The 15,091-nt window shown below is 35.9% G+C and overlaps 1 protein-coding gene across 1 annotated transcript; it reads right to left on the reverse strand.

Annotated features, from left to right (window-relative positions):
- Positions 1 to 615: 615 nt before the first annotated feature.
- Positions 616 to 6,155, reverse strand: LOC104222500 (uncharacterized). The gene is made up of 4 exons (XM_009773731.2): positions 5,980 to 6,155; positions 2,407 to 3,105; positions 2,207 to 2,305; positions 616 to 1,341 (listed from the first exon to the last, which is right to left on the reverse strand). The coding sequence occupies exons 1-4, from the start codon at positions 6,127 to 6,129 to the stop codon at positions 985 to 987; spliced, it is 1,305 nt and encodes a 434-aa protein (XP_009772033.1). The 5' UTR covers positions 6,130 to 6,155; the 3' UTR covers positions 616 to 984.
- Positions 6,156 to 15,091: the final 8,936 nt, after the last annotated feature.

Here is a 15,091-nt window from a genome sequence, read left to right on the forward strand (position 1 = left end):
CCTACAGGTAGCTAAAGGCTTGAGTAAAAGAATGCGAGTGTTCTATTTTTCATCCCAATTTGACAATATCAAAGAACCAAAAATGCATACACTATGAAGTAAACGAAAATGTAATCCATATGTTTTTGTAAAAGGATGAACTATGCTGTTTTTGTAAGCAAGCTTTGGAAACAAAGGAGCATATGTTTGCAGAATATGCATATGGCAGAGATTTGTGGAGCAGGCTCATGCAATGGATTCAAATGCAAACTAGTCTATCTTCATGGATAGAGTGGCAACAATGGGTAGTACAGAAGACAAAAGGAAGATCTCAAATGACTAGAATACTCAAAATGTTAGTTGCGGAATATGTGTATGCATTGTGGATTGAAAGAAACTTAAGAGTCTGAGAAAACAGGGGACATCCTCGCAAAAAAGATAGCATGCGATAGCCTGTGTATGTAGTCTGAGAGCTGAGGGGTATACTAAAGTTTTGTTAGCAAAATGTAATTACAAATTGATATAGCTGATAGGCAGTTAGATGGAGGATAGATTGATTGTATCCCGTATGGAAGTTAGGTTGAGCTGACCTACTGCTTTGTAAATATTACTTTGGTGGTTAATATAAGGATTGAATTACCAAAAAAAAAATGTAATCCATAAAAAGATGCAACTTCTTGGTAATACATAGGAAGCTTCCGAGTGACCTGCACTTTGATATATTTTCTCAGCTCGTGCAGAGCATCCATCCACATAATGTCGGATGAACATAGATGACAGTAAGTTCAAATCCACGTAAAATCTTCCCGAACAAACATATGCAGAAGACCTTTTTTCTTGATTAATCAGGATAATAGTAAGTTTATAGAACTTTCTGCCCTCCATCCTCAACCCCAGAAAAATTGGAAAAACAAAACTCAGTTGACATCTTGAGTAATTATATCTGAAGATAGCATGTTCGGAGGTGTGGGGATGAAAGTTCTCGACTCACCAGCTATATACTTCTCAATAGTAATCCAAAGTACATTCAGAGTCATCTGAAGTTCGGACTGTCCTATTAACAGATGGCTCGTGCCACGAGTTGCTATTCGAAGATCCATGTAGCTTGCCCTCTACTATCAAACGTGAGAGTTCATTGGTATCATGTTGTACTCTCCCAGTAATCTCCAAGCACAAGCCATTACTCGGGCCTTTCTTATTATTCCTCGCCTTGGGAGTTTTCCTGGGACCTGGATCCACAAAGACGGGCTGTACTTTCAGGTTTGGATTAGGTCTAATGCGGGTTGCTTCCTTTTCCCCTGCTGGTCTGAGTAGAATTCCATTCTGCAGTTCTTCAGAAGCTTCATCTTTATTTATAAGAACCTGCAGAATATAGATCAAGAAAGGCATTGTAGTTACGATTAGGATGAACTCCAAGCAACCAGCAGGCGTTCTTCAGGTTGTTACAAAAGTTACGGGAGTAAGGCTTATCCACCATGAAAAAATAAAAAATAAAAAAGAAGAGAAACCCTAAGGCCCGTGCCTAAGAATAAGTCAGAGCTGAAACAATAGATAACTTCCCCAACTAAAATTTTCAATGAATCAAACATGCGAAAAAGAATGTTTACATTGTTGAGGTGTTGGATCAAGGATCTGAAAATGCTCCTTGAATACAAGTAATAACACTGCAACTGTGCAACAAGTTACAATTGCATTGCGCGCGCACACAGTCAGAAAATGGGAATGACAAAAAAAGTGAGGTCGAAGAAGTTTCCAACTTTTTTAGACTATCAACAAGCAGGTTCTGGAAATTGCATGAGCATCAATTACAGTAATAATGGATCAATACTCCAGTGCAGCTTGTAACCAAATCCAATGTCATTTTACTATTTGGGCTATGAAACTATCAGTATTTGGTTAAAGTAGAGCCAGATTTTGGATATGCAATCTCTATCAACATGGTAATAAATAATGAGCTATGCTGCAGCACATTTGCATAAAGAAAAGATAGGAATCAACAGTCAAAAGCCAAAAGAACAAACTAGTTTGTCCTGATGATTGAAAAAGCAAGATTAAAGATATGCGCAAAAGAACAAGAAGATATGAACCACTTTCCCACCCTCCATGCTAAAGACAGAGAACAAAGAGAAAAGAAAGAAAGAGAGAAAGAAAGAAAGAAAAAAATAACAAAAGAGAGAGGGAATAAGATGCAAGCACATATCCTCCTTAATAGCAATGAAAGAAAAACCTTGCGGCCAACTAGGTCAAATGTCATTATGACTCTATTTCGTTTAGCACGTTCAGCCTCTTCTATCTCCTCTTTCTTTTTCCTCAGAAGTTCCTTTTCCTGTTAAAAGGGGAGGAAAAGAAGGATAACGAACATAAGTCAGTGTCATCATAGAAGCCAAGTCTTGCAAAGTGAAATGTTCTCACAAACGTGCACTGTACCTCCTTCGACAACCAGCTATTTCCCTCAAACTCATAGTAGTCACTTTGGTCATCGATAACAGTCGTACGTGCTGCAGAGTTCCGATCATAGTCAACTAGCCTCTTTGCATAGGCTTCAGCTTCTGCCTCAGCATCGGAAATTGGAACTGGGCCTTCATTTAATCCAGCATACGAGCTTCCTTCCCTTAGCACAAGTGCACCACAAAAGTTACAAGGCCCTTCACCTTCCTGTTCACATACTATCTTTCCACAAGATAGACAATTGCTAATCAGCCTGTGTCGACGGGCTTGGCATGAGCATGGCTTCCCCTGTTGATATACAATGGACCCTTTTGCAGCCTCAGCAAGCGAAACAACTTTGTCAGATTTTTTCTTTCTAGAGTTTCTTTGACTTGCTTGGGGTTGAGGTGCAGTTGTTGTTGTTGTCGTAGAGTTTCCCTGACTTCCTCTTTGTACGTTTCGTCCATTTGATGTCCCAGCTGTGCTCTGACTCTCCTGCTTACTTGAGGCTTTACTTTCTTTCGGTGCTCGCACTTGTTTTTTAGTTCCAGCTGCCAGACTATCACCTGAAGGGGGCTTTACATATGCTTGCAATTTGGAAGTAGAAGTACCTTGAGTAGTGTGGTATACATCTGAATGACCTCTCCGTCTCAAATATTCATTCGTCACACTTCTTCCAGCTTCCTGACCTATGATATTCTATAGAAGATTCAGAAAGAAAATATGTCAGTAAATGCACCAACAACAGTCAAATGGTACCAATTACAAAAAACACCAAACACAATCTTAATCGCCATGGCCATCTGCAGAGAAGATCTTACCGAATTCACGTGATGATACATGAGATCAAGATTTAATAACCACTAATAAGTATCAATGTGAGAAAGGTCTTAGCAGCACCCAAATTCAGATCGTTTTCAAATACCAAATGAAAAAGTAGCCTTTTACTTTCTAACTGGAGGATCAGAATGCTACACTAGAAAGACTCACCAACGTAGCTCCGTTTTATTAATCTACACATTCTCTAAATATCAAGAAGACTTAACGACATACATACAAGAAAAAACAAATTACTCGTATCAATAAGCATGAGGCATCAATTTGATAAATGGTTAAAATGAACCGAGGCCATTTGACTTTTCATCCTCTCAACAACTAAAAATTTCAGAAACAATTGCGGAAGCACCTCTTGGATTTATAATACAGAATTTGACTGCTGTCTTCAAAATATAGATACTTATAGATATAGTCATAACATTGGAACTTGTACGGATTTTAGTTGCCACGTAAAAGCAAATATTACAAATGTGAAAATGTTGAGAAGAGAGCATAGGTGCTTTATTACTCAGGAATATTCATATAGCGCTGTTACAGCCTATAGGAAAAAAGCGCTAAGGTATGCTCGGGCTTTAAGTAGAAAGCATAATAACAAACTGATCTTCGGTGAAAAAGTACTAGATGAAGGGAAAACAAAGGTTTATAATGTAAAATGAAGTATCTTTAAACAGAAATAAAGTTATATGAGAAAACAAATTGAGAAAGAATGCAATCTTAATCAATGTCAATAAAGGGCAGCCTGGTGCAATAATCTCTCACTGAGCGGATTCTGAGGAAATGCCAGACTACATCGGGTCTATGTACGCCGACTTATCTTACATATCTACAAGAGGCTATGCTGACTTATCTTACATATCTACAAGAGGCTACAACAACAACAACAACAACAACAACAACGACCCAGTATAATCCCACAAGTGGGGTCTGGGGAGGGTAATATGTACGCAGACCTTACCCCTACTCCGAAGGGTAGAGAGGCTGTTTCCAGGAGACCCTCGGCTCAAAAAAAAAAAGCAATAGGAGACGATATATTAGTACAATAAAAATGCATAATACAATAACAGCAATATAAGAGATATGAAATACAGAATACGAAATACGAAATAGATGGCTGGTATAGTAAAAACTAGCAGGTAAAGCCCTGCATCAATAGACGACCAATGACATTCTTAGTCTAACTCCTAACTGGCTAGTCTCACTCTATTGTGCTGTAGAAATATTCACAACTTTCCCCTAACCTACAACCTTAATGCTCGACCTCCATAATTCCCTGTCAAGGGCCATGTCCTCAGTAATCCTAAGTCGCGCCATGTCCTGTCTGATCACCTCTCCCCAATACTTCTTAGGTCGCCCTCTACCTCTCCGCGTGCCCACTACAGCCAGTCGCTCACACCTCCTCACCGGTGCATCAGTGCTCCTCCTCTGAATGTGCCCGAACCATCTGAGTCTTACTTCCCGCATCTTGTCCTCCATGGGGGCCACGCCCACCTTCTCTCGAATATCTTCATTCCTAATCTTATCCATCCTTGTATGCCCGCACATCCACCTCAACATCCTCATCTCTGCTACTTTCATCTTCTGGATGTGTGAGTTCTTTACCGGCCAACATTCAGTTCCATATAACATGGCAGGCCTAACCACTGCTCTATAAAACTTACCTTTTAGTAACGGTGGCACTTTCTTGTCACACAAGACTCCCGACGCTAACCTCCACTTCATCCACCCCACCCCTATACGGTGTGTGACATCCTCGTCAATCTCCCCGATCCCCTGAATAACCGATCCAAGGTACTTGAAACTACCCCTCTTGGGAATGACTTGAGAGTCAAGCCTCACTTCAACTCCCGCTTCCGTCGGCTCAACTCCAAATTTGCACTCGAGGTATTCCGTCTTCGTCCTGCTCAACTTGAAACCTTTAGACTCAAGAGCATGTCTCCAAATCTCTAGCCTCTCGTTGACGCCGCCTCGTGTCTCGTCAATTAGAATAATGTCATCAGCAAATAGCATGCACCATGGCACCTCCCCTTGAATATGATGAGTCAGTGCATCCATCACCAGGGCAAATAGGAACAAGAGGCTATGCCGACGTATCTTAATATCTACAAGAGATTATATCCAATGCTTGAACCCATGACCTCATGGTCACATGGTGGAAACATTTGCCATAAGCGCCAAGGCTCCCCTTTAAGTAAAAACAATGTCAATCAAGCTCAAAAATCATTCTAATTTTTATCAAGCTAGATTCAGTTTTATTTTCAGAAATACTTTTAATTGAAGCTAAATTTCTAATATTCTACACCTAAATCACCAACAATTCCACAATCATTCTTTAACAATCGTTTTTCCAGCTCTATTTATTATTTAGTACCACCTTTTCAACACTGAGCTACTGTCCGTCATAAATTTAACTTTAAAAAAAAAACAATTCATCACAAAATCAAAAAAAGAAAGAAAATTCCAAAAGGATTCAAATCAGGTTTTCAATGTGTAACACTGGGATCAAAACTTACACAGAGATAAAGTATCCCTTTGAATCTAACAAGAGACCCCCTTGATCGTAAATGTCTATAGGTGCAGTCTAATATTAGTCATATACCCCTACCCTCAATTATGGACTTTATACTAAATACAGAACCCAAATTACCATAACAATATGCTCATCAAAACTGGAAGCAAGAAAATCATCGACATAGAAATTATAAAAACCAGAAATATGGATGGAGGGAAAGAGGTTACATCAAGATATTCTTTAGCATCGAGAGGAGGAGCAAGCTCGCAATAGGAGACGAGCCCAGATATAATCTCAGCATCTAAATCAAGACCAGTCTCTATCTTGTTACATAGCTCCAGTAATGCTCTTTCCAGCCATTGCCCTGATGATTCCATTCTTTCGCTTTCTCCTCTATTCTCTATTTCTGTGTTCCTGCCTCACCACCGCGTTATATACTCCCAATTTTGTTGGTCCATCTTGATATTATAGGTTAATGCACTTACCACCTTTAAGTTTTGGTTTACGCACTTTAGCCCCCTGATTTTGGGGGAAATTTTTTAAAACAATATTTTGTGTTGTTAGCGATAATAGGGGTTGCTCTGATGGTAAGCAACCCCCACTTCCAACCGAGAGGTTGTGAGTTCGAGTCTCCCCAAGAGTAAGGTGGGAAGTTCTTGGAGGGAAGGATGTCGGGGGTCTATTTGGAAATAGTCTATCTGCCCTAGGGTAGGGGTAAGGTCTGCGTACACATTACCCTTCCCAGACCCCACTAAGTGGGATTATACTGGGTTGTTGTTGTTGTTGTTGTTGTATTTTGTGATGTTAGCGTAAGCGGATCAAAAATTTTGAGTATATAGAATAAGGGTGTCTAACGGGTGGGCTGGATGAGTAGGTAAATTTTGGGATACTTGCATCTATACCCGCTTTTTGTGTCACGTTTTAACTTGTGTCCGTTTTGCAAAAAAAATTGCAAGTGTACTCGCTTTTTCGCATAACTTCAGCATACGGGGCTGAAGTAGCAAAGGCAATCATGCAAAACTTCAGTATTCTAGTAGCCGGGCCTGAGTTTTTGTTTTGTAACTGTCGAACTTCAGCTCTAGAGCTGAAGTTTTTGTTTGTAACTGTCGAACAGCTCTAGAGCTGAAGTTTTTGTTTGTAACTGGCGAACTTCAGCTCTAGAGCTGAAGATTTTGTTTGTAAGCTTCAGCTCTAAAGCTGAAGTTTTTATTTGTAACTGGCGAATTTCAGCTCTAGAGCTGAAGATTTTATTTGTAAGCTTCAGCTCTAGAGCTGAAGTTTTTGTTTTGTAACTGTCGAACTTCAGTTTTAGAGCTGAAGTTATTTGGAAGCTAGCTTTAGAATAGGATCTGCTCAAATAAGCTGGGGATCCATCCATCAAACAACTTGCTAGTTTGTTAAAATCTTTGGGGTAAAATCTCGGCACCGGGCTCAAGAATTTTTATGTGCTAACATACTCAATTTAGCTTTACAAGAAACAACTTTCACCTTAATAATATTTATCAAAACAACCCAAAAAAGAAGTAAATAAATGCAAATTAACCATCCCTGATTGCGAGAACAAATAATGAGCTTCGTAATACGATTAAAATGCAAAGACGCCGTCACTTAACAATGGTATCTTGATAGTTTCCACTCACAAAAGGAACTATGGAAAATAATTTCTTTTTTAATCATATAAAGGTACAAAAGAAAGTTTTAACTTCTATACACCAACAGTGTAAAAGAAATTTTACCTAAAAAATAATCTGCACCAACAGCAGCAGAAGAAAGAAGAAGAAAACGAAGGATGAGAAGGAGGAGGAGAAAGGGGGCTGAAGTTATTTAAAAAGTGGGTACAAGTTAAAAGTGTTTTTAAAAAATGGGTATAGGTTAAATGGGGGCGACCAAATAGGGCGCCCCGTGCAAATTTTACATAAATTTTGGAACCGAATGGGTTGGGAACCGTGCCGGTTACGGATTAGGGCTTACCGGGTTTAGCGGGTTCGGGTTCATTCGGGTAAAAATGAACCGTATTGGTTACGGGTACAAGGGGCCGGGCCGGGTTAGTGTAATTTTTAATATTTTATTTTTTTATTTTGTATAACTATTATAAGTTATATTAATATAAAGAATACAATGAAGATGAGAAAAAATTGCGCTTATAAATTGCAAGTGCTACATTTATTTCAAAATTCAAACTTACAAATTGAAAGGTTTACATTTAACAATAAGTAAATTAACAAAAAAAGAGTAAATTCAAAAGTTTTGCATTGTCTTAGTAAGTTTTTCGTAATCAATATGAATTGATTGGCCTTCTTCTGGAGTGTTAAATTCAGATGGGTTATCATGTGTTAATACATCTCTAAGTTCCTCGTCTTCTGGGCTATCAACATCTTCACGTCCTTGATTTCTTTGTTCCGATCTAATCCAATTTCTGAAACATACTAAAACTTCCAAAGCATTGCTTCCCAATGAGTGACGGGTGTCTCCGAGTTGTTGTCTTGCTTTTCTAAATGCACTCTCTAATGCAACAGTTGAAATTGGCACATTCAGCACGTCCCGAGCCATAGCGGAAAGAACATGAAATTGCTTTCCATTCTTATGGCATCATCCCAACGGTGAAAATTCCTTTGTGCTAAGCTCTTTTTGCTTCTGCAAGTAGAATTGAAGTTCATCAATGTTCCTGCTATTGATTTGAGTGTTAGAAAATGTAGAAAAAATATTAAAACTATCAAGGCCTTCATCATCATCCACAGTAGTAGATGCGGTACAGTGCATAATGGGATTACATTGCCTACATTAAGAGCATCATCATCAATTATATTTGCATAATAATTATATAATTATTGTAAAGAATCATTTAGCTTGTTCATACAAACACACACACACACATATATATATATATATGGGGTTTCAGTTGATCAAATCTCCATATAAGTATATAAAGCATTTATTAATTGGTGACAATCAGACATCTTAATAGAAGGATTTAAAAGAGCACCAATTAAGTAAATCGGAGGAATTGGAAAGAAATATTTTTTGAATTTTGCTTGCATTTGTTCAACAACATCCCTATATATTTTTTTCTTCTTAAATTCAAAGAGTAGAAAAGAAATTTTAGCTATATGTACTAAAGCCATAGTAACTGTAGGGTAAAATGCTCCAAAAAACTCAACAGTAGCTGTATAAAATTTATGTAAAAATTTAACAACATCATTAATGACCTCATAAGTAGTAGTTGTTAACATACGGTTTGGATCAGTACAATGTGCATTAGCAACTTCAGTTATTGGGAATCTATATTTGTGGCAACATTTTAAAAATATATATGTACAATTCCATCTAGTAACAATTTCGTCTGGCATAAATCAGGGTTTAAGGTTATTCTCGGTACACTTATTCTTAAATTCCCTAATTCTAGATTATCTATTATTTTCTTGAATAACACCAACTGCTCTTCTAAAATGAGTAATCTCACTTGAAAATAATCAAGGTCACTTTTAACAATTAAATTATAAACACGACATGCACACCTAACATGAAAAATTTCGTCAAGTGGTGGTTGCAAATGGAGTTTTAATATTGAAATTGCGGCATTATTGTTAGAAGCATTATCAAAAGACATACACAATATTTTTTGTTTGAGATTATAAAATTCAACAACTTCATAGATAGTAGTACTTATAAACACATCAGTATGACTCTGATCTTCATCATATTTAAAAGCGATAATACATTTTTGCATATAATAATTATCATCTATCCAATGACATGTAATTGTCAAATAATCATTTCTATTAATAGCATGACCAATATCACAAGTTAGAGAAACTCTACAAGGAAGGTGGTTAAACAAATAATGTATGTATGTTTGACATTGTCCATGAAGTCTAAATATATCAGATCTACAAGTACTTCTAGGGATATCTTTAAATAAAGGATTATAAACCCTTTGAATATACATAATAAGATATGATTAAGAAGCAAAAGGAAAAGGTAGACAACCCAAAGCAATCATTTTTGCTAACTCCTCACGATCCTTCATTTTATTATATTTCATAAGTCCTCCAGTAGTAGGGTTTAGAGTTGCTTGATTTTCATCTCCATCAGAGCCACATTCTATAAGATGCTCAATTCTCATACATCTACTAAGTGTCTCAGTCCCCCCTGATTGTCCTCTAGTCTTATGTTTAAAAGTATCATTACAAAGTTTGCATTTAACTCTATCAATACCTTCTATTTCGTCAAAAAATCGGCAAACCTTACTTTTTTTCTCCGATTAGTAGTTGGGGCCACAGGTGATCTACTACTAGCACCACGACTACCATCCCTGCTACCAACTCCAACACTACTAGGTGTAAGTGGTATCTCATCTTCCATTTCTAATTCATGATCTTCTATACCGAAATTTTCCTGTAATTGTTCATGATCTATATTATTATCAAGTAATGTTTCAGGAATATGTGTAGAGTCATTTAAATTACTACCAGATGCTGAAGCAGAAGTACTACCTCTTTTTTATTTTCCCGATTAGTAATCTTATTACAAACTCTTTTTGCAGCATTAAACATATTGTGAAAATTTAACTACTTGCAAAAATTAAATATGCAAATAAAATAGTAAATAAGAGAAAGAGTTGGAGGGAATGCACCGAATTCGGTAATAAATTGAACACCTGATGATTTAGCAACTGCAATATTACCACGAAGAAACGTCAATTGTTCAAAGTTCAAATATTAAATAATACGATAAATGAAATTCCAAAAAAATAAGAGTCAAATATTAATTTCACTTTAGGTGAAGAATGAGAGAATGATAATTGAAAATATGAGTTTGAGAAATGAGAGATGAGTGAATAAATGAAGAAGATGGGGGTGTACTTATAGTTTTTCTAAGGGCAAATTAGGTAATTACAAAAAGTGTTTAGTTTTAAAAAATAGCCCAAAATGGGTTATTTTTGCAAATCTGTCGTTGGGCAACGACTCCAAGGCCAAAAGACTGTTGCCAACGGTCAGAAAAAGGCCCCACTATATAAAAAAAAATAAGTAGCTCTTATACCGATCTGGGTCGGTCTGGTCTGGGCCGATTAACCTGTTCTACAATAAAAATCGTTGTATTCACATCATATCTCCCTATCAATGATTTTTATTGTAGAACAGGTTAACCATCCTAGCCCCAACGTAAACGGACTAACCCTCCTTACCACATTAACCTAGCCTCACCCGGCCCTCTTGTATCGGTCCGGGCCGGTTCTGGTTTTAATTGGTTTGGGTACGATTAAACCCCGCTCGTTAGACACCCTTAATATAGATTCTTAATTCTTGAAAAGACAATTTACAAGGTTTTGATTAAAGTATATACATATATTAAGTAGATTCTTTAACGTGAATAAATACATAATTTTAACTGAAACTGTCGAGTTCTATGGAACTTGTAACTAGAATTTTAACTTCGCTCTTAGTTATTAGAATTAACTTTTTTATGTGAGTTAAACACTTTCTTGCAATCAAACATTGTTGGGTTTCTAACTCCACCTTGTATTCACATCCTATCTCCCTGCGTATGAAAAAATAAAACAAAATACACTATGTATTGCGTGTCAATAATGGTTCATCTTATTAAGAATAAAAGACTTCCTTACTCCCCAATAGTGGTGGCAAAGTAGGGGTGTTCATCAAAAATCGAAAATCCGAACCAAATCAACATAAAAAAATAATAATATTTTAGTTTGATTTGGTTTTGATTTTGAATTTAAAACTGATCAAATTTAATTTAGTTTTAGTTTTAGGCAAAAATATAACTGAAAAATCGAACCAAACCGACTATAGAAATAATTATTTAAAACTTTATTATTACACAAACATGCATACAACATATATATATATATATATATACACGCGCGCGCGCGTCACGCCTCCTTTTTACTACCCCCGAAGGGATATAAGGAAGTTTTCCAATTTAAGTGACAATCTAAATGGGATTATTTATTTAAAAATCAGAGTCGCCACTTGGGATAATTTATGGTGTCTCAAGTCACCGGTTTTAAATCCCGAGTCGAGGAAAGATCGACTCTGTTTTACAGTCCGCGAACACAGAAATTCGGGTAAGGAATTCTGTTAGTCCGAGAGAAGATGTTAGGCATTTCCAGGTTCTGTGGTTCTAGCACAGTCGCTCAACTATTATTATTGGCCTATTTATCTGATTTTAAACATTTTGAAACCTATGTGCATTTTTAACCTTTGACCGCTTTTGATTATTTAAGGAATTATTTCAAGGTTATTTAAAACATATCGCAAGCCACGATACATGAAATGCACCCGCGATTCACGACACGTTCTATTTAACCTTGTTGGAAATTAGAACCGGGTCACATGAAATGCACCCCCGAATTTTAGAAATTAAGCGTCACAACTACGTCACGGGAACCGTACCCGTAGCCATGATAATTATTTAATTAACGCGCCTAAAGCAAACTACGATAGTTCAAGGTATTTTCTACATTAGTTAAGATAATTAATATGAGGGTCATAGATTATGTGATTCAATTATATGAATGACACGCCTCAATTTTATTTAAAGTAAAAGTATTCAACTAAACGAACTATAGATATTCATATTTGACACTAATTAAAACTGAATATCACAACTACACCACGGGAACCGTACCCGTAGTTGTGATGATTTTACTACTTGCCTAAAGCAAGCTACGAATATCTTAGGTCTCATTTTCTTTGTATTTTTTTAGCTCATTTCATAAAGTGTAGGGATTTCTAGGTTAAGGGAGTATGAGTTTGGTCTTATTGGGCCTAAATTTAGGAGATTGGGGTACGTTCATGTCTTGTTGGGTCTTAAAATTGGGCTCCAAAACTCCAAAATTATTATTCAAAACTATACCTAAATTCCTTTAATATAAGATAACTATATTACATGATGCGAAAATAAATTCTAATTAATTAAAATAAACTGTATTAAAACATGAAACTATTATATATATATATATATATATATATATATATATATATATATATATATATATATTTGTATTTTCAAGATTATATAAAGATAAAAATAAGGTACTATTTTTTGTATTTTTTAAATTTATGAAAGATACATAAACTAAAATAATTTTTTGTAATTTTCATTTTCTTGTAATAAAATAAAGTAAAAGAGTCAAAATTAGTCGAAATAACGATATTAGGCCTAAATTAAATATTTACATGCTAAAATATAAAAAAAATTGGGGAGGGTCAAAAATCACATGTCTACAACACACACATGCATACATAATTTTATGGTAAATATTTAATCGTTTGCACTCTTATGGTAAATACAAGAGGGGTTGCTCTGATGGTAAGCAACCCCCACTTCCAACCGAGAGGTTGTGAGTTCGAGTCTCCCCAAGAGTAAGGTGGGAAGTTCTTGGAGGGAAGAATGTTGGGGGTCTATTTGGAAACAGTCTCTCTACCCTAGGTAGGGGTAAGGTCTGCGTACACACTACCCTCCCCAGACCCCACTAAGTGGGATTATACTGGGTTGTTGTTGTTGTTGTTGTTGTTGTTGTTGTTGCACTCTTAGTTGGTAGTCTAGTTCTTTGTCATTATAATAATTAAGTTATTTGCCTTTACTTTCTAGTTTGATGGTAGTTATTTTCAAAGTCCAAGAATCTATTTCACGTTCAAAAAATTATCTTTAATTGAGTCCTTAAATTACTCTACTATTTAATTCAATCATATATTCTTAATATATCTTGGTAAATGATAAATTTTCTTAATGAATAATAGGTTTGATAGTGTTATTTTAGAATATAGGCGGAATATGTGTTTGGCAAATGTCCCATATTTAAGGGAAAAAACCCCGATAAAAACTCGAAATAACCGAAAAATTAGAGGAAAATTAATTCAAGTCGAATCATGAGCACCCCTAGTGGCAAAGTTCAACATGCAAGGAGTTATCAGATCTAAATTTGTATATTGAGTTCTTAAATTTTTATAAACATACAAATTTGAAATATCAACTATAGTAGTAAAGAAAATCAGTTATGATTGACAAAATAGCAATAGTGCTAGTACTATTTGCATTACATAATTACATTTGATTTGTGATATTCTATTGCATTTGCATAGAAATGAGTAAACTTGTTTTATAAATAAAGAAAGAGTGGGTAACGCAGAAGATGTAAGTGAGTTTTTTAGGTTTATTCTCTTCATTTAAAAAAGGCAAAATACATAGTTTATCCATCTACTTTGTACTCAAATTTTTGTTACATACCTATTGACCACGGATTTAATGTTACGTACCAAAACTTTTAAAAGTGTGTCAATGACACACTACTTTTGATCAGCCTAGTTAATACTCAATGTTGTATATACGCGCGCTTATTTAAATTAAAAAAATTATTTTTTAATTAAAAATAGACAACCTGATCCAAGCTTTAATCCCCGACACAAAAAAGATTTGACCCGCTAGATTAAAAAATTACCCCTCGACCAGATTAACAAATATATTTCTATTTTCACCAAAATGTTCTTCAGCCCTAACTTTGAAGGCGGTTTCGACGAGAACAAATCTGCTGGTTGTTGCTGTTACTTTCGTCATTTTCAGGTTAGTATTCTAATTTTATGTTGTTCAATCATTTTCATTTGTATGGGTGGGTCAAAATAGTTAGGGTTTATTTGGGTATTTCATCAGAAGTATTTTTAGCGCTTTAAGACATCTTTATGGGGAATCTCTTGTCATTGTCTACTGAAACCTGGTGCTTTTGAGCTTGTGTTGTCTTTTTCTTTCTTTATTGTGTTATATCTTTTTTTATTGTCCATTTTGATTTCTTTATTTTTTGTTTGCATGTGAAATTGAAACTTGTTGTCTGCTTGTTTCAGGGACAATATCTTTTAAAATTGGTACTTTAAAGTGGTATCACGGGGGTGAGTTAATTATAGGTCCTTTTAGCAGATATGTGGGGGGCGGTCAATCCTTGACTTTAGACGTGGATATAGATAGAATTTCGTTATTTGAGCTTATGGATTACACTAAGGAGATGTGACTAACTAATATGGTTGAGTTGTATATGTACCCGATGGATATGATTGACAAACTGGTAAATGTATTGACTGATAAGGACATTTTAGACATTTGTAATCAGTTAGAGGATATGGATACACTAGAAATATATGTGAATCATGCTGCCCCTTTATCAGTACATGACCCTATTAAAAAAGGGAAGGTGTGAACAGTAGTAAGGCTTCTGAAAAAAGGCCTATAGAGGTTGAAGAGGTAGATGATGAAGATTCTGATGACATACATCGGATTTCAGAGAGTTCTGTTGCTTCTAATGGAAATGTTTCTGATGCTGCTGGGAAT

This window comes from Nicotiana sylvestris, chromosome 3 (assembly GCF_000393655.2).
Source record: "Nicotiana sylvestris chromosome 3, ASM39365v2, whole genome shotgun sequence".
Taxonomy (NCBI): Eukaryota; Viridiplantae; Streptophyta; class Magnoliopsida; order Solanales; family Solanaceae; genus Nicotiana; species Nicotiana sylvestris.

Excerpts from the sequence above, each read along its gene's own strand:
- LOC104222500 (XM_009773731.2), bottom strand. The coding sequence starts at position 6,129 with ATGGAATCATCAGGGCAATGGCTGGAAAGAGCATTACTGGAGCTATGT. Across the intron at positions 3,106-5,979 it reads ATGCTAAAGAATATCTTGAT|AATATCATAGGTCAGGAAGC; the intron begins GTAACCTCTTTC and ends AATCTTCTATAG. Across the intron at positions 1,342-2,206 it reads TTGACCTAGTTGGCCGCAAG|GTTCTTATAAATAAAGATGA; the intron begins GTTTTTCTTTCA and ends TATATTCTGCAG.